We start from the raw sequence: 23457 nt of genomic DNA on the forward strand, positions 1-23457 counted from the left end.
CACTTTGCCTAAAGATGTTGTGGATGCGAAAAACATTTTTGGGTTCAAGGGGAGATGGAACAAATTCACAGAAAAGAAGTCTATCAAAGGTTACTAAATAAAGAGAAACCATGCCTAGCTCAGAAAGTCCCTAAGCTGAGAATAGTTGGAGGCTGGCGGAGTTTTAGGAGGAAGTATCATATGTAATTGCCCTTTTCAAACTCTACCCTAGACAGCTGATAGAGACAAGGAGTATCCGCAATAAGCTGGGAGCAATTTACTGTAGGAAAAAAAGGGAAGGATCTTCACCCATGACCCTCTGCCTTGTTAGCACAAGCTAGCAAAAATCATAGTCCAGCATTGGGGAATGTAGCTTTGGTGATGCAGTGACACTTCTCCATCCGTTACATCCCAACAGAGGAGCAAGTCACACGTGATCCTAACCAGAGAACTGGTGCTCCCAGTAGATTTCAAAAAAAGGCAAGCAGAAAGACTGGTTTGTTTCAGAAGGATAAAAAAAAGGGGGGGGGAAGCAACAAACCAGAAAACATGATGTGATTGAAACTCTCCCAAAAGGAAATAAGCAACAACCCAAACCCTAAAAATGGCAGGAACTCTTTTCATGTTGCCTGTCCTTTGCAGTCGTGTTACACCCAGTATTTAAGGTTTATTTCTAGGCCATCCAGTTCTTCTTACTGGCAGCGCCTGAGTTATCGCACACACTCTTGCAGGGTGTGGATTTTTTTTTTAAACCCCACAATTTTAGCAAACCTTTCAAGAATGTTTTACACAGTGATATCAAAGAATCAATTATTCAGGCTGGTTTTAGGTAGATTTTCCCTCCCCCATTTCCTTGGTTATTGAAGAAAACAGTGAATTTGGATCAGACATTCAGTTATCCAGTCCAAGATACATTCTTTTTTATTTTAACTGCACTGCATCAAGTTGACATATGATGTGACACGATGTAACATAACATAAAACAACATTTCTCTGCATAACACATTAGAAATTAAAAATAAATATTTCCTTTGGATCCCATCGGTACTATCAATTTCACTTGCACATCTCTAAATTATGTTTGTTCCTCTCATGTCTTGCCTCTTAGCCGCTTGCTTAGGTGAAGAACCAGCCTCCCCCTCCCAATATATTAGTTAATAACATGTATAACATGTCCGTGTTCTTGGCCTCTAGAAACGCAGACAAAAACCAGTTCTCTCCTATGAAATCTTCACTGATGTTTGGGCTGATTTTTTTGTTAGTTTCCTTGTTTTCATAAAAGTTGTCATTAGGTTTAAAGAAAAATTAAAGCCTGAAAAAGTGAAATAGAATCTGAGCAGGTAATAAAATGTATCTTAATATTCATCATGCAGATAATTACATGAGTACATAAGGAAATCAGAAACATTAATATGATTTAATAATGATAAAGTCAGATTGTCTCCATATAAAATCTACGGATTCTTCCCCATTAGTAAAAATTACATTGGGGATTAAAAACTATATGATTCCTGACAATTTATGGAGAATCAAATAATATTTTTAAGGACTTTGGAAAATATTGATATCCTCACTGGTATCAGTGAGGAAAATGAGACTCACAGAAGTGCACGTTTTTAAAAGCACTCTCTTATGTATGTGTCATGGTTTCCAGGCTCTGTTTAAAGTCCTTTGGGCCTGATTTCCAGAGGTGTTGATCAAATGTGGTTCATTTTGACTTCTAATGCAGCTGTCAGCATGATGTCCTCGAGAAATCAAAACTTTTGGTCCCTAGTTGCCAAACGCAGTAAAGAAGCATAATAATGACGCCAGGACTAGTCACCGGCTTAGCTGAAGAAGCATGCGTGTGGCAAGTTAGGGGTAAAGTACAGATCTCCCAGGTACCAGCTCTGTGATGGCTCTGCACCATGCGGTGAGGGAGACTTGAGGTTAGGCTTTAGGAAGACCTTAGTTGCAGTTAGGACAGCCAAAGCACAGGCTGCTAGACGCGGTGGTGGAGTTGCTGTTACTACTGCTCTTTAAGAGCAGGTTAGGTAAACGTCTGTTAGGAATAACATAGGTACTGGAGAAGGAAAAAGTAATGTCTCCTGAGGTCCCCTTCAGCCCCGTTTTGTGTGTCTCCGTGTAGGTATCCTTGGACGCTCTTTAACTATAGCTAGAAAAATGCCAGAAACATAGCTGCTTTAGCATTGCACTCTGGCTAGGGTGAAAAACCCTCCTGAGAATGGTGTATTGTGTAGTCAGAGCTGCATTGCACTCCACTGAAGGAATTCCCTGCCTCTGCTCCATAATGTCCACGTCTCCTTCTTTTTTGTAGGTTTGAATTTGCGTTTTTTTAGCTGCCTTTTCAGGCGACCCATTGTTGGATACTTACTTTTTTTCAGTGAATAAATTGTACTCCCTGTTACTCTCCCTTCCTTTGTTGGGTTTTGGTTGGGGTTTTTTTTCTGCTTTTTTTTTTTCTTTGATTGATGCTGTTCACAGCTCTCTGATTACTGAGTCAAATTTTGTTACTGCACCAAGCCCTCCCCCTAAAACAGGCATCATCTTTCAAAAGCAGCCTCAGCCCATGGGTATCCAGCTGGCAGTAGAAGTGTGCATTTCTCTGCCTTGAGACTCCTTCTTCCAGGAACAGCAGCAATAAGATGTGGTTAGGACCTATTGTTGTACCAGAAGGCTGCAATGCAAATAAATTTGTTGCTCTCTTTGATTGCAAGGCAATTCAATCAATTGCTGGGTAACTGCAGGGTAACTCAGCATCATTGACACGATTGTGGAAATGTTCTGCCTTTGAGCTGCAGCTTCTCTGACCAGCGTATGGCTGCAAACGTCAATAAGAAATCTCCCTCCATTTGTAATGATGCAAATAATTGATAGAGATACCATGCCTTTAGATAGTCGTTGCATCATGTTTGTCACATACTGCTGACTTTTAGTTGGTAGCATGATAACAGTAACTACTACAATTCAGTTGTGTATATACAACATATATGATAGCTTCTAACCCTGAATAAAGATGCTGGTTCTACAGATAATCTGGAGAAAAAACCATAAATATACCTAGTTTATAAATGTACAATATTTATAAGTGTGTCTATGTAAAATACAGACAGGACTGTGGTCTGATGGCTTTTAATTTCAGGAGATCACCCCTGCCTAACTGGGGACATTAAAATTAGCCTCAAAAGTAAACATGTGATGTTCTGAATTCTGCTTCTGTTAGTGGATTAGGCTTTGCTCCCACAACACAACTTAAGGGTGGGAGCTCATCCCAGGGGAATTGAACTGTCGGAGAGGAATGCCTGTAGTCTTAGATACTTGTTTGCACTCCCAGAGCTGGCAGCAGAGAGACAGGCTCCTCCAGAGCGTAATTCCCCATGTGTTAAAAGAGATGTCTAAAGCTGGTGAGATGAAAGACTTTCTAGTCATGTCTGTTTCTCTCTGTCAGTGAGAGGGAGACTGGATGAATTGCTTAGACTAGACAATTCATGTTTGGAAAGCCGAAGTTAGGTGGGAAGGCTCCCATCACACATCTCCAGAGACATGTGGGCTTTGCAAGCCCAGGGCTCTGCCTGCTCTCATATCATGAGCGGGGCTTGTATTTTATGGAAATGAAATAATTTGAAAAATTTCACAGGCATTGTAATAACCTAAACTGTTCAGGTGGTACATTATGTTTAAGAGACAAACATACAGGTTGGATGATATGTCTTTGGTTCCTAGCTACAGGTTAGCCTTCCTGTGCTGCCCCAAAGATTAATTGGTCTTTGGTACCCATCAGCTTTGGGAAAGACTTCTACTAAAGCCATGAACCTTCTGTTTTTTAAAAAAATATATATTCCTAGTGGGCATCAGCCAAATCTGCCCTGTAGGGCAGATAGATTAGGTGAGAGTGGCATCCTCTAAGTTCTTATCAACTGCTTTTTTCAAACTTTGATTGATCCTGATATGGCGCTTTTGTTTCTCACTCACCTGCAGAGCCTGGAGTTTGCACTGTATTTGGAGATCCTCACTACAACACTTTTGATGGACGGACATTTAACTTTCAGGGAACATGTCAGTACGTTTTGACAAAAGACTGCTCCTCCTCTGCCTCGCCCTTTCAGGTGCTGGTAAAAAACGATGCCCGTCGGACACGTTCTTTCTCCTGGACAAAGTCAGTGGACCTTGTGTTGGGCAGAAGCACTATCAGCCTCCAGCAGCACCTCACAGTGAAGTGGAATGGGACCCGCATCTCACTACCTTGCGAGACACCGCAATTTCAGATCGATTTGGATGGTTATTTGCTGAAAGTGACAACCAAAGCAGGTAGGGCAAGTGTGTGTGTGCCTTCTCCCTGAAGAACTTCTCAAGTGCAACATGAACAGGAGTCAGTAAAAAGCGTGATAGCGGTAATAAACTTAGTTATAACTCTTTAGCGATCTGAGGAACCCAAAGTGCTTTCAAAATCCCTGCAGCCCACAAGCAGACAGAGATCCCAGCTATGAGTCTGAAGTCTTTGCAGAACATTTGCTGAGCTCTGTTTCATTCTGCAGCTGACAATTAACTGCTTGCGTAGACGAATGTGCCATGATTTTCACTTCCAGTAACTTAAGAGTAGCTTATGCAGGGTCATCATTTCATACTTTTAGATAAGAACAGAGAGGAGATCAGTTCTTAAACATAACATTCAGGTTTTTTCCCAGTTGCAGCAACATACTTTACAGTCTAAGTGAGCAATTATATAAAATCATAGTTACTAATATCTGGAATGAGTTTAAGTTGTCAAATTATGGAAATATTTCACTGCGGCTACCCAGAAAAATGGAGGTCCTGGTTTGAAGACCAAGGCCTAATTTGCTGTTCAGTGCCATCTTGTTGGGCTTGCTTTGTGCTCGAGGAAGAGTTTGTCTGTGAGGAACAGAGAGTCCACATCACCAGAAGCAAAAGAAAATCAGAAACTTCAGAGAATTTGGTACCTTATTTGTAGAAACAGTGAAAGGAGATAGCAGACTGTCAGGTGTTTTGAGTCCTAGAAAATACATTAATTGTCAAAATGCTAAACCAGAGGACTTACATTTGTTTTGATAAACTGTCCTGAAACTATAGTATCCTTGCATAGATAAATACTGAGGGGAAGTTTAAAACTTTCTCATTAGCATGTGTTAGGTACTGCTGTAGTCCTGAGAGATTTCACTTACACAGTGAAGTACTGTTTCAGTGAGAATACTGTTTACTGTTAATTCAATTGAATGCCATGTGAAAGCAGTGAAACCAATCTTTCTTATGAAGTGATATGGTCACAGGCATGACGCATAGTCATACTCATTATCTAGCATAATTTTTTTTCAAGGGGGGCACCAGCACCCACTGTTGAGCTGAGAATTTAGACACCTGTTCATATAGCCCCTGGAAATGTAAGTCGGCATAATGTGGATCCCAGCTCTGGGCTCATTCCTCAAAGTGGCAATGCAGATTTTTGTGGCTGTCTGTAAAATGCACACAAGTTGACCATTATTCACAACTTCTAATTAGAAGCATCTTGAGGGTTTCTCTTTGCAGCCAGCTGAACGCTATGAATTCTGGCGATGTGGATTTCATTAGCCAACCACAGGCCAAGGAAAGGTTTTCAATCGGAGATGAATGACAGCTAATCCTGCTGCTATTCCATTTGTCTCTGGTGCAAGCCTAATAAATGACTACACATATCCTTGTCCATGTGTTGGCAGAGGGAGTGCAAACATGGCATATGACAACATACCAAACAGTGTGTAATCACTGCAAATTATAGCCTAAATAATTCCTCCCCTTAACGGAGCGGGATCAGGTTTCTCTCACTGAACGCAGCATGATGGGCCAAGTCCTCCTCTCCTCACCACGTAAAGCCTGGAAAGCAGCAGAACGGCATGGCTCCATTTTGCTGGGAGAGGACAAGCAGCAGCGAGGCTGTAGAGAAGAGGAATGTGCTGAGTAGAACTGGTTTAAAGACAAACCTTTTGTTCCACAGGAAATTCTGACTGCTGGGGGGAAAAAATTGGAAATTTTCTCTGTTTCAAAATGAAACATGGATATTTTTAAAAATATGCGTTTTGCCAGTGTAGGGTGCAAAAAGAGGGGGAAGGCGGAAGTAATGGAAAATAAGCAAAACCACTGCACCAGAAGCAAAATTTAAAGTAAAGTTGGGGCTGGGATGTGCAGGGTCTGGTCCTTACAGCTCAGCCAGCATTCCCATGGTTTTTGGTTTTCCTTTTGCAGAGCTGGGCGCTGAACCCTGGATAAAACAGGGGAGCCCAAAGCTTCAGGAAGCCCTGTGGTCCCTGGCTACAGGGCAATCTGCATGGCAGGGCTGTCCTGGAGTTGCATACCCTGAGAGTCCAGGCTTCCAGGCAGCCCACCAGGCAAGCTGGCAGGAAACCAGCTTGGAGCTTTGCCTGTGCTGCGTTGGAAGTTCATTGAATCTGATATGTCTCCCTGAAGCATTTAAGTTCTGATGAATTGGCATTTTCCAGTGAAAACCTGTTTTGTTGCTAAATTCCTCACCAGCTGTAGCCCTGGATGCCATGCAGCAGCAATTCTGGCACCCTGCACTTGCAGGTACTTCGTCATGGATGTGGTTGGGATGGTGTTGAGTCCTTCTCTATAATTTGTGTGTTATAAAGATGGGAGAGCAGAGGGTCACAGGGCTGGTGTTACTCATCTGTCCCTCTAGTGCAGGAGCATTTTTTGGTTGTTGTTGTTTCTGTGCTGATCTTTTGCATGAAGCCACTTTGCTGAGGTTTTCTGTACCACTTTGGCACTAAATCTTTAGGGAAGAGTGGTCTGCCAGCTCTCGCGGATGCCTTTACCATGAAAAATCATGCAGAACAATTGATGGGAGTTCCTAGCATGGGGAGCTCAGTGTGTGATGTGCATAAATCCAGAAGGATTATTTTTTAAAATGCAGTAGAGCCCATAGTGTGCCAAGTTAAGAAATCAAGTAACAAGTGGGTTAAGCATCCTTCAAAGAAAGGTGAAAATTGAAAAAAACCTAAAAAGTAACTCAGAGAATATTCCTTTTCTGCACATCCCCAGATGTGACAGATGCTGCATCCTTTGGCTTCATGTCTCTTGGATTCTGATCCTTGTCCAAGTGAATGGGAAACTCATCCATTTGGGGGGTGGGGGGGGCGCGGGGGGAGGAAAGGGGGGTATAGGCACCAAGAAACTCTTCCAAACAATTTCTGTCTGCCAAGGAGACCATTTCAAACATCACTCCATAGCATAATCCCGTCTGTCACAGCTCTTGTTGGTTACAGAAACCAACTCAATTTTCTGCTTGTGAACAAACAAAAAGGCACACATTGCACAGTGCGATCAGGCTCCGACAAAATTATCATGTGTGTAGGAGTAAATACCCTTCCTCGTTACCCCAAAAGGGAATATGCTCCATTATGGACAGAAACCTTTAGGCCATTCATCAAAGCTAGAAATTGCCCTTCCATCTGAGCAATTACAGCAGAACATAGTGTAATTAAACAATACCCAGCTAGAGGAAAGTACATCCTTTTGTGGTAGTTAAACTGTGAGTCTCTTGAATCAAATCCAATAATCAAAGCAGGACTCTCCGGATTTAAAAATGTGCATTTTTATGTGCTGAGATGAAAAGTCATAATTTTATATTATTCTTGTCACAGAGCAACTTATAGCAAGTAGATTAACTTAACTCTCACAAAAGACACACAAATACTGAGGATAATTTTAGAGTTAGGCTTTCATAATGAACGTGAGTGGTTTCACTGAAAGTCAGTAAGTTTTGGCTTGACAAAAAAAGTCGTGAAAAGAAAATTAAGATAGAATGATTAGCCAGTCTGTTGTGACTCTGCTTAAAGTCAGCAGCTTCTGAGGGAGCTTGTTTGGGGAAGAAGTTGAACATTGCCTTAAAAACTGGAGTTATTTTCTGAAGAGAACTGTTGAGAATTTGTATCTTGATGCTTCAAGCTTTGAGAAAGTTTATGTGATTCTCAAGTCTGAAGAAAATTTATAAGTTAATGGCAAGGTTTTTCTAAATGCCAGCACGGCAGTATTAATCTGGTGCCTGCAAATCAAGCTGTGTTTTGTTTTGTTCTGTTCAGCGTTGTCAGAAGCAAAGACAGCTGGAATTTGAATTTGTCCAGCAACGATAATGTATGAAGCAGCTTAAAAGGCAGCTTTCCCCCTTGCCACTGTGCTGGCCTCGTTAACAATTGTAGTCTTGCACAATTTCTCAGTTGGCTGGGTGTAAAGTGCCTTTGGAGGAGGACAGAGTGGGTTTATTAGATAACTTGAAAGCGCTTTCAGGCATAGTCAGCTCAGGACATATTTACGCTATCATTGCTAACCTATAGTGATAAGAGAACAAGATGCAATAGACTGTAGTGACTGGTGATGCAGAATTACCTGCACAACCTTGCTGGGTAAATCGTTCCCCAAACTCTTGGTGACATGGTGTAAACCACACAAGCTCCAGGACAGCGTGCACCGATGGCAAAGTACCCCTTCCATAGCCTTAATTGCCGTTTGAGCCTCACCCTGTTTCTCTGTGGCGCGGGTAGGAATTGTCATAGGAGACAATGGGATGTGTTGCTAAAGGAAGGGTTCCAGCTTTGAACTGAGTCACTGGTATGTTAATTACTTACATGAGGATAGGGCAGGATATGGATCACATAGTGACAAGCACTGATTTACAAGAGGAAAGGGTGGTGCTAAGCCAGCCCACACAGCAAATGTAGAAAGCTGCAGCGAAGCCCTGGTCCTGCACCGTGGGGTGATGATGTTTGATATTCTTGGCCAGGCAAGGAGAAGAGGGTAAAATCCAGGTTATCCGCTTTAAAAGCAGGTTCCTGTGTCTATCCTTAACTAACTGCTGCACACACGTACTTTATGGGAACAAATTAACGTCAGCAAAATGATTTGTGATCTTCAGATGCAGGGTTACTGCAGAGATGTGAAGTAGTAGCATTCATCAGACATTGGAAATAATTATAGAAAGACCATTTTTGGTAGAAGTTAAGCAGCAGTGATTCTTGGTATTGTTTTTATTCCTCATGATACCAAAAATTGCTTTTCTTTATGAGATACATGTTTACTCCTCAAAGGATGGAATTCATTTAATTTACAGTCACCCAGGTGAAAACCAGTTTAGTCTCCACCTGATCTGTGGGCCCTCTGGAGTATCACTGGAAAGAGAAAGGCATTCAGAAGGTAGTTCATGCCTTCTGCATTAGACACCCATGTTGTGACCCAGAGCTGCCTATTTCTCTCCATCAAAGAGAGGGCCCAGACAGCTGACTTACTTACACTAGACACCTAGCTTTTAGATGGGTACAGACAGGTAAAATGTATTTCATCCACAGAAAGCAATTTTTAATTTTGATGTACTAGAAGTGCAAAACCTCACTGTAAAACAGATCGTAGCAGAGCACTTACATCCCAGCCATTCTGTGAAGGTTAGATGTTTACCGTCATTCCTCAGTGTTGCGACTTATGAAGACAACTTCAAAAGGCTGGTAATTAATGCCTTTTGAATGAACAGTTTGAATCCAGTCCAGAATGCCTTCTTACTACAGTTTTACCCATCTGACATATCTTTGTGGTCATCTTTTTAACTCTCTTTGCCCATACAAATAAGGTACTTATATTGGAACAATTCTGTTCACCCAAATGAGTGATCAGTGTCAGCTTTGCAGGCAAGAAAAGGATGTTTTCCATAAAGTGGTCACTGGTGGAGTCTCATGGGGCAAAGACACCTTTGTATGCCCAGGACCTGTGCAATGGGTGACAATGGCTGAAATTCTGGGCCCCTTGCGAAATCAGCTAGAAATTTGCCTGAGCAAATTCAATTTGCAGAATTTTGCAAGAGCCCTCTTTTGATCCTGAAAGTAGTTTTGCCTTGGCTCCATATTTTTTAGGATAACCCCATTCATTAGCAAGGAGGAACAAAAGGAAACAGAGATAGGCATGAGACTATTGTAATTGACTGTGATTTAAGTAACACTACACTTGCCAGAGGCACTTACTGGGAGGTATACAGAAATCTAACAACATTATCAGAAGGAAGCCAATGGCTTTGTTTAAGTTCCCATGAACACTATTTCACAAACATAAGGCATAGCTCGTTATCCTAAATTTCTTCTTCTCTTCTCTTTTTGTGTGTGTGTGCATGCTTTTGTCTCATCTCTTTATTAGGTTTGGAAATCTCATGGGATGGAGACAGTTTTGTGGAAGTCATGGCTGCGCCACATCTGAAAGGCAAACTCTGTGGTCTGTGTGGCAATTACAATGGGCACAAGCGAGATGACCTGATTGGAGGGGACGGGAACTTTAAGTTTGACGTGGATGACTTTGCCGAATCCTGGCGCGTGGAGTCCAACGAGTTCTGCAGCCGCCCGCAGAGAAAACCTGTGCCCGAGCTCTGTCATGGGACGGTGAGGGTGAAACTCCGAGCTCACCGGGAATGCCAGAAACTCAAAGCGTGGGAGTTTCAGAGCTGTCATTCAACAGTGGATTATACCACATTTTACCGGTAAGTGTGGCTTGCTGCGGAGGGGGATAGTAAGTTACCACGCAAGGAGAAAAAAACCACACAGTTGGCCCAATTTCAGTAGCATTTGAGCACATGCTTTGAGCTGCTTTTGCTAAGAATTAATATAGAGGCTTAGAGTTACATTATGATGAGCTTTTCCGAGTCAGGAAACAGAAGAAGATGGTCCTGAGCTAATAAAGACCTGAGCAGTCAGCAGTGAGAAAGGCAGACAGGCTCGTGATCACCTAGAGAAAAAGTACTTTTGGAGACTGAGGAGAGAGGGGGAAGAGACTTCAAAACATTTTGGTAAGCTCTTTCTGATTTCAAAGTCAGCTGTAAAGTTGAGGCTGACTTCAATTACTATTACTTGTGGTCCAGAGAAGTGTGTCTTCCCAGAAGCATTTTGAAAATGGCTTTATTAAAGCAGGGATATTAACTATTACTAGTGCCTCTTGGATGGTGTAGTTTGTGGGTTGAGAGTTTGAAAGGAGAGAGTTAACAAAAAGTTCAGTGCATGCCCATCCTGCCCTGGGAGCAAAGGAAGACAGACGAGGATCTAGAAGCCTTGTCCGAGTGCATTATTTAAGATTTTTTTGTCTTTAAACTGCTTCCAGTCTAAACCACAGAGACATCATTTCTGTTCTTTAATTGGCATGAGTTTATTTGCCCATCACTCAGTAAATAAAATTGGCTTTTCTTTTCATTGCCTGACATAAAAGATAAAAGCAAGCCGAGTCACAGTTGTATGATGGCGGATGAAGCTGCCTGATCTCTGCGCTCCCAGCTTTCCCCACTTGTGCACATCTGCTGAACTATTGGGCTTATTAGGAAAAGCTTTCTAAGATGACTCCATTTCCCTCATGAATTGCCTTTCCTCTTCTTTTATAATGAGACAGAAATACTTTTATCTACCCCAGCAGAATACTTCTGGGACTGGGATATGCTAGAAGATGGCACACAGCTTGGCTTGTAGTCCGTGTGCTTCTGCCTTCAGTTTGCTATAGTGTATCCCTGTGCTAGGAGCCTGGCAAAGAGTGAAGATTATATTGTGTGCAGGTTATAATACTTTATCTTTTCCAATGGCTGGAGGCACAGCAGAGAGCACTAGAGATGCTAACACACACACACACACACACACACACACACACACACACAGAGGGTCTGTTGAATGCATTTCAGCAACTTTCCCATCTCACTTCCATCGTCCTCTAAAGGTAAGTGATGACAATGCAAATGGAAAACAGGCACAGAGAGATTTGTTTCATTTTGCGGTGGATTTTTTGTCCCTTTTTTAAAGTAGCTTGTGATTAATTTAGTGCAATACGCTTCCTGACACCACAGCGGAAAATGATTTATATTTTGGCTACAGCAGCCAGAAAAAAAAAAAAAATCTCTACATGCTTGCACACAAGAATTACCATAGAGCATTTCTGTACCTTTAAAATGATGTGTTCTATTTGTCCTGGAAAGACAATGAAATCAAGCAAGTATTTAATTTGATTATATCCTTTTGTAGAAAAGTCTACTTTCCCTAAGGAAACTTTATGTTGAAATGACCCTTATAATCTGTCAGAAGTAGCTGTTCGTTTGCTTCCGTTTAGATGTTGCCAGCTGTTAGAATGCTCAGCTCCCAACACAAGAATCAAAGATAAAATATAAATTAAAATTAAATAATGGTATTTAGTAGAATGCTACTTCTTGTTAGAATCTGACAAAGTTGTAGCAAGCAATTTATTCAACAACCATGGCCATTTTTCATACTAGGAAATTCCCAGGAGGTAATGATTATGAGACACGCACTCAAGAAAGTTCTGGGAACCTTTCTAACATAAATCTTTGCATATATAAATACATGTGTGCGTGCGTGTGTGTGTGTATGTAAGTATAAATATGAGTACTTAAGAGATTTGCATTTTTCATTAATTTTTTCAAAGAGCCCATTGCTGGTGATGTACTTCTGTAGAAAATTTAAATTACCATTAAAAGAAATTTAAATTAACATTTACATCTTTTTACTGAAGTCTTTTAGAAGAGCATATCTAGTCAACGTTTTCTAATTTCAGGCTAGGTTTAACTAAAATTTTTCCAATTCTGCTTTGCTGACTAAGAACAAGCTCTTAGCAATAAGAGAAGTGAGGAGGAAGAATGGTAGAGTCAGGTTCTCTCATTTTTCTATTCATCTCCTCTTTGAAATGAATAGCTTCTCAGTTTTTACCCTCCAACAATTACATATTATGGATCTTTTCCATTTGAAATACTGCATTCTCAAGAGTTAACCTTTCTTGGTCATTCTTGCCTGTATTATCAACATTGCTTCATTTTCATTATGCTGCTCTGGTAGTGACCTGCTGTTAATACGAATTCTCAGAAATAGAAATAAACTCAGCAGGAACATTACGAATTAGGGTGTGTTTTCTCCAAATACCAAAAAAGGCAGCGAACAATGCATTGCAAACATTTGTCTGACATTGCGTTACTGAGGAGATTTCTGTGAAGACGTCTCAAATTAATTTTAAGTCTCATTCTTTTTACAGCTGTAGTTTCTCCTTTTGTTCGCCATCCAAAAAACATATACAGCAAGATTGCCACAATTTTTAAGTGAAAAGGATATGGTTAATGTTTTAAAGAGTAGACATCTAGCTGCATGGTTGTGGGGTGAAGAACGGCTAGCTCCTGAGCTTGACCTTGATAGATCTGTGACACCTTAGGAGAAATGGTTTTGCACCTTGCCCTTTACCCTTTTTTGATATTGTGACTTTGGTGACTAGTGTGTCGCTGCAAAGCACGTGGTAGAAGAAAGCACAATATAGTGCAGAAGGATTTTGAAATAGTCCAAAGTGCAAACTAACAATTTTAGCATCTAATTTTATACCACTCTTTTAATTCTTTGTTTTGTAACTAGACACATTTTATGGACTTTTAATTGTGGTTTGTTTTGTTTAGTTTTGGGTTGGTATTTTTTGTTTGTCTTCAATGCATTGCTAGTTGTTCAGTACTCGTGAGTAATACTCTAAAAATAACCCTTAGGGTTGAACTTTATGGAGGCAAGTTCATTAAGCAGGGAAACGATTTTGAATTTACAGGAGATTTTGGTAAAGTCTGGACAAGGAAGGGATTAGCAGTGACAGTCATCACCATTGCCCCTTGTCTATTTTGATCTTTTAATATGGCTGAGCATCCTGGATTAGTCCTTGCCAAAAAAAGAAAAAGTTACCAAGGTTACTCAGAAGCAGGTTTTTAGAGGGGATACTTTGACCATGTACACAATAAACCTTGCTCCTGAAGCTGCTCTTGAGTATAAGCAGCACTAAAAATAGGTAATACCATGTGAATTTCTCATGCTGCTGTTACCAGAAAAAGCTCTATCACGTTATCAAGAAATATTATGGTACTATTTAAGCTCTTGGATGAGGATTTGGGGAGTTTAGGGGACTTGAGGAAGGACAAGAGGACTTTCTGTGCTCTCCAAGCCCTACCCCGTGGCTGATGTCATTGTGTATCTTCAAGCTGTGCTGGAGCAGGAACCCGGAGGTGACTCCAGCCCCGGTGAGGCCAGGGAGCAATGTGGCGTGGGGGGCAGGTCCCCAGTGTGCCCCCATGCCTGCTTTCCTCAGCCATGGGTGACGCCTCTCGGGAGCCTCCTTGGGAGGCACAGGAGCAGGCAGCCCCAAACAGAGGTGCGGGGACCGCAGCGAGAGAGGCACACACGCTGCTCGATACAGCGACAAGTTGGGCTGCGGGAGACACCGTAAAGGAAGGCACAGGGCCAATACTCCTGGTAACACCTGCCCTCATTAGCATCCATGGCTTTCTAATAGCTTTTTTTTAATAGTTCGGTATCACCGACAGATTTGGAACGTGACATCAACACGATATCAATACATCACCCACTTCTAATATGCCTACGCAGCAGCTGAGTTCATACATGACTAGTTAGACATTGCTCAGGACTCTCACTGCTGCTGTAACTTTGGAAAAATATTCAATGTTTTACTTTTGCCATGCAGTAGATTTCCCCATCTGAGATTGGAAAATTTCTGCTCCTAACTCGAGACAAGTCTTTTCATTGTTATTACTCTTCCTATTATTATTATTATACATTCTCATTGTTGTAGCTATTATTATTATTGTTATCATTATTATTATTACTACGCTTTTAACAGACAGCTGCATACCAAATAATTAGCTACTCTTTTTCTCTTTTGTAATTCTCCTAAGAGGTATGTTTTTCTCTCAAACACTTGTATTTAATCATGTTCAGTATTTTATGGCAAGCAGTAATTAACATAGTAATAGCCTCATTTGTTTGAATCTGTTAATCAAATGCATTCAGGAATTGCAAATCTACTTTATTGCAATTCTTGTCTTAAATGTTCTTGTGACTGTGCTGACATTACTCCATCTTAGCTCTCAGTTAATCAGTTAATGAGTTTCTATTTCAGTTAACCAATTAACTTTATGCAGTTAACTGCTGCAGTCTTGCAGTTTTTCCAAAAATTTCCACTTAACTAGAGAAAATGTTATTTTTTAGAGTTAGAGCATAAATTGCAATGTTGTGTAGTCCGTCAGCTCCCTGTTATTAAGTTTGACACATATAGCATGAATGGCTGCAGACAGCATGTGAGCTGTAGCATTGCTAAGTTAATTACCAGCTCTATTTAAAAGATGGGGACCAAGAGTTTGTGGCTTTGAAGCAGAAGGTTTGAAGGTTTTTGTCCCTGTTAACAATGATGTCCTACAGCTGTAAAATTCATGTGGTTATGCCCTTATGTTCACTCAGCAGGATGGCGCAAAAGAAACGTAGGCTGAAGAATGACTTCAGAAAAGCCTGTTTCAAGTGTTAAAGGGGTGGGTGGAAGTGGGATCTCTGGAGCCCTCTGTTCGCTGCCACCGGTGCGTATTGCGAAATTCTCCCCGCCAGGTTTTCTGGTCCTGGCTGTGCACGTGGGCATAGCAGTTGCCTGCGCTGCTCCAGCTGAGGCCAGGCTGCTCCAGGGCTTGTCTGCGGTGTAACCGAAGGGCAGCTGAAGCTCCAACCGCTCACAGGGTGACTCCTGCCCGGAGCCTGCTCCTGCACCAGCCTCCACATCTGTCTTTCCACCCACCCCAGGGCAGAGCTCTGGCCAGTCCCTCTCTTCAAGACAAGCCAGTGGTGTTGGCTCGAGAAAAGGACCGATGGCACGAAGCCGTGGCTGGTCCCCTCATGGACCCAGCACAGAGCAGAGGCTGTTGTTCCCACTCACCCTCGTACTAAGGTAGGGATGTTCCTGTGCCTGTCAGACCGCCTCCCCAAAGCTGGCCCTGAGTCTGGGTACTGGGAGCAGCGTTACCACAACAGAGAGGAGCTCAGGATGAAACAATTTACTCAGTACTGAGCAGCTGTACGACCCAGGGAACTTCTGGTTAGAATGGAATTTAAAAGTATTTGAAATAATAATTGTATTTTTTTTAAGCAAATCTGCACTAGGACTTGAGTTTCCTATAAGCTAGATGCTCCACTTCCCAGTCTGCTCTGTTCAGCATCTTTGACTCTTCCATCCATTTGAAGTTACCACTGGAGCTTTAGTTGCTTGCATTGTTAAGTGCTTAATAATTCAAGCTTTCTGTACAGAAATACTCTGCTTTATATCATTCTACTTATACAAGGTGATCCTTTGCAGATCTGCATTGGAGAAATGTGCAAAGGACTAAGCTTAAATGCGTAGGCACTGGGAGAGAAACGGTGTTCCCAACCCTTACAAGAGCACTGGTGCTTGGGAACACATTTTCCATGCATATCTGGCTGGGTTGCCTGCTGCCTTTACTTTATGCCCCTTTACGAATTGATGTGATTCGCCAAAACACTTCTAAATGTCATCCTGCACATCTTGTGTAAGGCCATGATGAACTCACTTGACATACAGGTAAGAGGCACCACGACTTACATTGCTGGTGACCAACAGTGCTTAGAAATGGGAGAAAATGGACTTTGTGGTGTCCAATGCACTTTGGGATATCTAGAAGCAAGCCTCAAAATTTGCTACCTATATGCTGATGGTAAGGAGTACTCCAAAATGCCACATATATATAAGTCTATAGATCACCACTGGTTTAAGCCTCCTTGTTGAAGTGTTTTTCATCTGATGTAGCCAAGAGTGAGTGCAAGCTGCCAGAAAAGTACTGTTTAGATTTAAGGATTAGAAGTTTGGATTTGGACAAATAGGTTGAGTGGTCAGAAAAGATAAATCTGAAGCCAAGCTGAGCACAATTATCTGCAGATCATGATTCCTCTTCATCTTTCCCCACACCCCTGCCCCTGGTGGGGTATTTTTCATGTAACCAAGCCCCATCCACTTGTGTCTGTTTAGAAAAGTGCCTCAGGAATTTGAGGCTAGAAAACGTTCTTCTCTTTGTATCAGTGGTTATTACAGCTGTAAAACATTGAAGCAGTGCCAGAGGATTCACAGATGTCTCCTTTCCTGTTGAGGTATTGGGAATGGGGGGGATGAGGGTGGAGAGGGCTCCAAAATCTGACAAGACCATGGTGTTGGACAAACACCATTCACCTGGGACCATCCATGGCTTGCTTCCAGCGGAGAAGCGCATGCTTCCCCGATGACCCACTTTGTGCTTCCCTATATGGAAAGTTAATGATTTTTTTTTTTTTAACAGGGAAAGATTTTTTTTATAGGAAAACCAGATGAAGCAGCATACTACTCTGTGATTAAAACTCAGGGAAGTTTCCTTTCTTTCAAAGGATGACATGTCTGGAATGTGTTTGTTTTGCTTACCTAATTACATGATCACAACCCTACCTGATGCTGTCCTTTTGCACTGAATGAGATGTTATTTCCTACTGCTTGCAAGTGCAATATGAGGCTTCTTTTCTCTCTTTTCCAGGAAAGAAATCAATTTGTGATTATCATGCATGCAAGTTTATAGAGGCTTATTACAAAAACCTGCTTCTGCCTAGTAAAACTTCATTTCTTTCTGGTTTATTACCTGGCTCAATGAAATTCAAGTCAGGTGTTTCATAACCAAATACTGTCTTCCTCATTGCCCAGTGTCTGACAGATGTGCGACTCTGCAAGTGAAAATGTAAGGTCAATTTGACTGAGACAAAAATGATCCTGAAGGATGGTAGGAACTATGGGGAAGGGAGGAGAGGGGGAGGCATCTAACATAAAAGCAAGGTACCATAAATGCCCTTCTCATTTGTTAATATGGACTGCATTCTCAGAACTTGTTGTTCCTGGATTGTCTTTAACAGAAGTTGGGTAGGGTGGTTTTGTTTGTTTTTCTACAGTGCCTTGGAGTCACGGGATAAAATCCCAATTCATTGAAGTCAATGGGAATTTTGCTATATTTGGACAACAGGTTTTCATCATGGTGACTGTTCCTGTCCCATACAGGTTTATTACACTAACCTCTTGCATCAGTTAGTAATCCTTGGTTAGCCTTCCCACCATTTGCTTTACCACAGACAATTTAAGAAAGCTTCAACTAGTTCAGAGACAGTGGGTCCATTCTTCACTGGGGTAGACAAAGTGAAACGCACTCACATTGGGGCTCCCAGATCCTGTCTGCTTGCCACTTTTTTCCTAGGGGAAATCTAAGGGGTGGCTTTCCAGGGCAGAAGACCTAATTTGTCTGGCCATAGGCAACTGAGAGATCCTTTCTGTGTTTCACTAACTTGAATTCACTCGTGGTTCTTTTTCTTGGCTGTAAGAATTTTGTAGAAAAAGCCTGCAATGCTAAGTCTGCTGTCCCTCACATTTTTCAATTTTTTTTTTTTTTTAATCTGATAGGCTTTTACACATGCCCTAGGCATAACTTCTTTAACATAGAGTTTCCCATCTCAGATATCCTTATTAAAGCTGCAGTCTTAAAATACCACTATTTCACAGTAAGCATGAGTGTGCCCTAGGACTATCATGGCAAAATACAAGCACATCCCTGTTGCGTACACTGATAAATTTTTTGCAAGGGCCCTTTCGCATTCTGGAAAACACCCCTGATGTTTCAGTAATATAATACAATGCATGATTTTTAAAAAGAAGAGGAGAGCAGGTGTGGGGAGGAACTGGTAGAAAAGCAGAGTGATATCCTCCCTTGTGGAAATATTTTAAAAGACGCCACCTGCCATTTGGTGCAATTTGATCCATTGGCAAAGCAAAAATACTTGCTACACTGAAGTATTCTTTTTTAGCTGCGAAAATAAATCCTATTTTTTGGAGACATGCTATTCAGAAAAGTAGTCAGCATCATCAGAGGAAACCACCCTATGTCTCTGTCAGGTACCGCAGAATTTTAACTACAGCTGGTACAAAATCCAAAACCTCTGTTCGATCTCATTTTAATTAACCTCTAAGACATGTTCACAGCAGGGCTTTCTTTCCTAGTTTGTTTTGATTTAATTTTAGCTTTTTATGTTTTAAGCTTTATTGCAGTATTGATTTTAAATAAAATCCGGAGATGCCTAGCTGATGGTAATATGTCTATTTCCGTGAATAAATAATTCAAGAAACCAACCCATCGGGTCTCGTATTCTGCCTTGGGCTGAGGCTATTAAGTGTTGCAGGGAAGAGCAAACCCACCCATACTGTAGCTGGCCAACTGTGCCATGTCATATATGGTGGAGAAATCCCTTGCAGGCCCCTGAGATGATCAGTTTACATCTCGTAGCATGAAATTTTAATTACCTTTCCTTTAACATGCATAACTGCAAAGCTACTATATTTCAGCTCCTATTTTAAGCCACCTGCAGTATATCCTGCCTAATTAGACACACAGCAAAGATGAACGAGGGTGTTTATAAGCAGGCAAATGAGACGAATTTGTGGGAAACGTTTTAAAAATAAGCTTAACCTAATCCTCCTGTTATTCTTATGAGTTCATTTATGCTTCTGGCAGGATAACCAGACAAAGCAGGACGTGAGCTGTGACCGGCACAAAAAACTTTTCTGTAGAAAGTTTGCCTTAGGAAGGTTTTGACAGCTCCAAGCAGCTTATCGAGCTTGTTCTCACTGTTGTTCGGAGAGCTGACTTGCTGCATGCGAGGGGTCCATTCTGGAGACTTCGTACGGGTTAGCTGTAACTGAAAGCTTTCTTGTGGGCTTTTTTAATAGCTGAAGGTTTTTCCTTCAGTTTTGCTTTTGTTTCCTAAATCCTACAGGGCATCCAAAAAATCTGAGGTGTCCCCAGTCTTTGAGATCTCCGGGCACCTTTGCATTATGTCAGCTTTTTAGTAGCTGTCTGTGGTATAACGTAGCAATCTGGGGTAAAGGCAAATCTGCTCCTCTCCTGTCCGTCCCTGTAAGGACTCACTGTATCGATAGGCGTGCAAAGGTCCCAGGCTCCACACTTGCTCCCTCAAGCTAATGCGTAAAGCAATTAACTTCTGTTAATTACTCAAGCCTCGTTTTTCCTTCAGTTTTCACAGCACATGAAGGAATCAGCACCTCACATTACTGGTGATTTACACAGCCTTGCAAATAAGCGCAGCGCAAGCTGTTTCGGGAGGCCTCTGCTGCTGCCGTTCAACCTGCAAAACATTCGCTCCCCGGGCAGCGCAGCATCGAGAGCAAGAGCAGATCGAGCACCGGGTGCTGGCAGTGTGACGAGAGGCAGGCGCAGCCCTCGTTTAACTGCGAGCACACGGGTCCTACACAGCCGTACGTGGCAGAGCCAGTGCTGATGAGGGCTTGGGGCATGACAGCAAAAGCTCATGACCTCCCATGGCAAATCTGGGCACTTGAGGATTATTGTAAACTAGGGCGTCGCAACACCAGAGCAAAGAGCAGACTCGTGGGAAGTAAGGCAGGAGTGGGTGGAGGTACTTGTGCTTATGCAGGAATATGTATTTATCCATCTCGAATATTTACCATCACAATACCTAATCTTGGGTAAGGTATGCGGCACAGTGTGGATGCATGGGTATGTGTGTCAGGTTCACCCACCCTTTAAACTGTTGAGACACCACTTAGAAACACATGTGTGTTGCTCCGCTCTCGTAATTAGCTTGGTCACTGGTGGACTTGTTAGAGCAGGCATAGACTTATGCTAAGACAGTGAAGTCTCAAGACTGGAGATTGCCAGTGCCATCCTGGAGCAGGAGTAGAAGTAAAATGCCACTGGATCAAAACACACCATAAACAGTCCCTTCCTCATCAAAGGGAGCAGTAGGGTTATATTTTCACCCAAATGGAGGGCTCTGCATATGTGAGAGCAGGGGCTGTGATTTCACCTCTTCATCGTGATATGCAGAGGATGAGAGCGTTTAAGTCTCTCCCTGACTCCCCCACTTAAGCCAGTTGAAATTAAAATTGGTGGGGAATGTGCTGGGAATACTGAAGGGAGTTGGAGCCATATGTTTTCTTGCATTCCTGGGTACTCCTACAACTAACATTCTGTTTATATAATATTCCTGAAACATAAAAGCTAAAATAAATCCAGCATGTGAAAATTAATAACAAGTCATTTCTCTTATGATCAGTCCAGAGGAAGCTGTCGTAAGTGTTAAGGTATTCAGACAGCTGATTTTTGTACATCAGCTCTCAAGTGAGGTATGTAGTTTACAGGGAGTGAGTCCTTAAGGTTATGTAGTCCATGAGTACATGAAGTAAGAGGCTGTTGAGGATGGTGGATACCATGGCAGCAAAAAAAAAGTTTACAAAGTTCATTTCCTAAGTGCTCCTTCTTAGCACTTTACATTTTCAAATTGCAGTGTAAACATTTAATTCTCACTGCACCCTGGTTTAAAGTTGTTGAAATGAAGAAAGAGTTCTTTGCTGTGCAGGAAGCCAAGAGCAGATTTGAGATTAAAATGTGAAAGTGCCTAGTTCCTGGCCTCAAGCTCAAGTCCATCTGACGGGATGTAAGGGGTTTCATGTGCACAAGTAGTGTATTATCTTATTCTTGTCAAAGCACAAATTCTTCTCAAACTTTCAGACGAAAGTATTGCTAGTCTTTTTTAAGAAGGTGCTAAATCTTCTCTGCTCCTCTAAGGCCCAGCTAGATGACAACCCCATTAATACTCCATGCAATGTGTCTTTGGCAAGTAAGAACCTTAAGTCAAAAAAAACTAGTCATGAATTGAGGCATGGATTATAAAAGACTTGCTTTTGGAGCAGGAGGAGTTGATATGCAAGAAAACTCCCATACTCCATTTTCAGATATCAAGGATTTGGCTGAGGTTTGAAAGCCCATTTTGGTTGTTCTGCTCATCTGTCTGTCTACGTGGGTCTTCTCTGTTGTACTGAGTTCTCAGCCTGTTGTTCATGAAAAAAATTTCCATACTCTCTGGAGGGATATTTTTCATCATGGCAAGGTGATGACATTGATCATAAATGTCCTAGATGTCCTCGAGGGGTGACAAACTTTCAATGATTTCAAGATTTGCTGTGGGTACAGAAAACTTTATCAAAAAAGGCTTATAGACTGCATGGCATGAGGAATACACTTCTTGGCCTTGTTTCCAAGGCAAAGATGATTTGCTGACAATATAGAGAAGGATCACCAAGATATCATTTGAAGGGGCTGAAGGTTGATCTGTAATCAGAGAAGAACTACACAGATTCCACAAACAAGTGGCTTTTATCTCCTATTAAGTTTGTTAACATGCCTTCAGATTTTCGACGTTAATTAGGCTGTGTTTTGTCAGCATCTGAAATACGTAGTTTGACTATTTGCATCATGATTTCTCACTTTACAGAAGGCCCGGATCTTCACTGCAACCATTAGCAGTGAATATCTGACTTCAAAAATACACACGAGCACAAAATTGAAATACAGTACACAGACATTTCAGCCCATTAGAAAGGGATATTTGGTTCATCTTCCAGCTCTCCTCTAACTCACCTGTACTGATCTCCAGATAGTTTGTCTCCCTGGTTAGTTTGACCTCTAGACAGTCGTTTCAAACTGGTGTCCATCCATCCCCTGCAGATGGAGAATGCAGTTAGCAGTCACCTGTGAGACATGTGCTCTGCACGGCCGGGCCGGGTCACACAAAACACAGTGGCAGAGAGGCAACGAGGGAACAGAATTCTGCAGCAGGCTATTCTTTCGTGAGCCCATGCTTTCTCCCGAGATGTCTAGACTGCTGCCTGACTTGACATAATCTATTCCATAGCCATAGCCTGCGTTATAGGGTAGCCAGGCGATATCCCTGGCCAGGATTCCCATCTGGTTTTTGAGGCGAGGAATTCACACTGCGTGGTTCTCTTTATCAGCTGCATGCAAACTGTGCACTGTCTTGTAGCCCCCAGAATTTCTTTCACCTGTCTCTTTTATTTCTCTTTGTCTCTCAGTGCTGTTCGTATTTCTTTCCAAATGATAAAGTACTTGGCCAGGAATGCTTTTTACTTATGGAATACCACAGGGATTTTTGTCAACATTCCCCGTCTATAGAAGTTACAGTTTTATATGGGCAGAGGAAATTTAACTGTGGCACTGGAAATAATAACACTTGTGACATAAAAAGATGCTATTTATTATCTTCAATGTCCTTGCAGCAGGCGCAGGCACTGGGTTCAAAGTCATGCCAAGGTTAAAGATTCTGTGTACATGCTCAGAGAATTGGTGGTAGAATATGTTTTAGTACCATAACTGTGATGGGCCTGAATGTTTAAAAGCTTTTCCATATGACTAGGAAGTGAGGAATTGACAAATTTCCTCAATGTTTATAATTAAAACCGAGAAGAAGATATTAAACAGTTACTGGTTTCTATGTTGTGGTCAATATTAAGATTTATTGACTTGAGAACCAATATTGACTGAGGGGAAACTAAGCTTGATTTTTCCCCTAAGGCCTACCAAGTCCGGATGTTGACTGAAAACAGAAGGTTGCATGGTATAGACATCCAATGCAACCTTTTCCAAGGATAGGAACTTGTTTCTTCAACTTTCAGAATGACTCCAAAGTTTGTTCTAATGTTTGTTACAATGCTTTACAGAAATTATTGTTACAGTGCTGCTTT

General features: G+C 41.8%; 1 protein-coding gene across 4 annotated transcripts in view; it reads left to right on the forward strand.

Annotated features, from left to right (window-relative positions):
- BMPER (BMP binding endothelial regulator) overlaps nucleotides 1–23457 on the forward strand; it is a 150983-nt gene that overhangs the window by 92964 nt on the left and 34562 nt on the right. For all 4 annotated transcript variants that reach the window (XM_054817378.1, XM_054817380.1, XM_054817381.1 and 1 more), the window contains 2 exons: nucleotides 3958–4287; nucleotides 10162–10498. In XM_054817378.1, coding sequence (XP_054673353.1) covers nucleotides 3958–4287; nucleotides 10162–10498 — 667 coding nt within the window. The remainder of the gene's footprint in view (nucleotides 1–3957; nucleotides 4288–10161; nucleotides 10499–23457) is intronic.

Source organism: Grus americana, chromosome 2, assembly GCF_028858705.1.
Source record: "Grus americana isolate bGruAme1 chromosome 2, bGruAme1.mat, whole genome shotgun sequence".
In the NCBI taxonomy this organism is placed as follows: Eukaryota; Metazoa; Chordata; class Aves; order Gruiformes; family Gruidae; genus Grus; species Grus americana.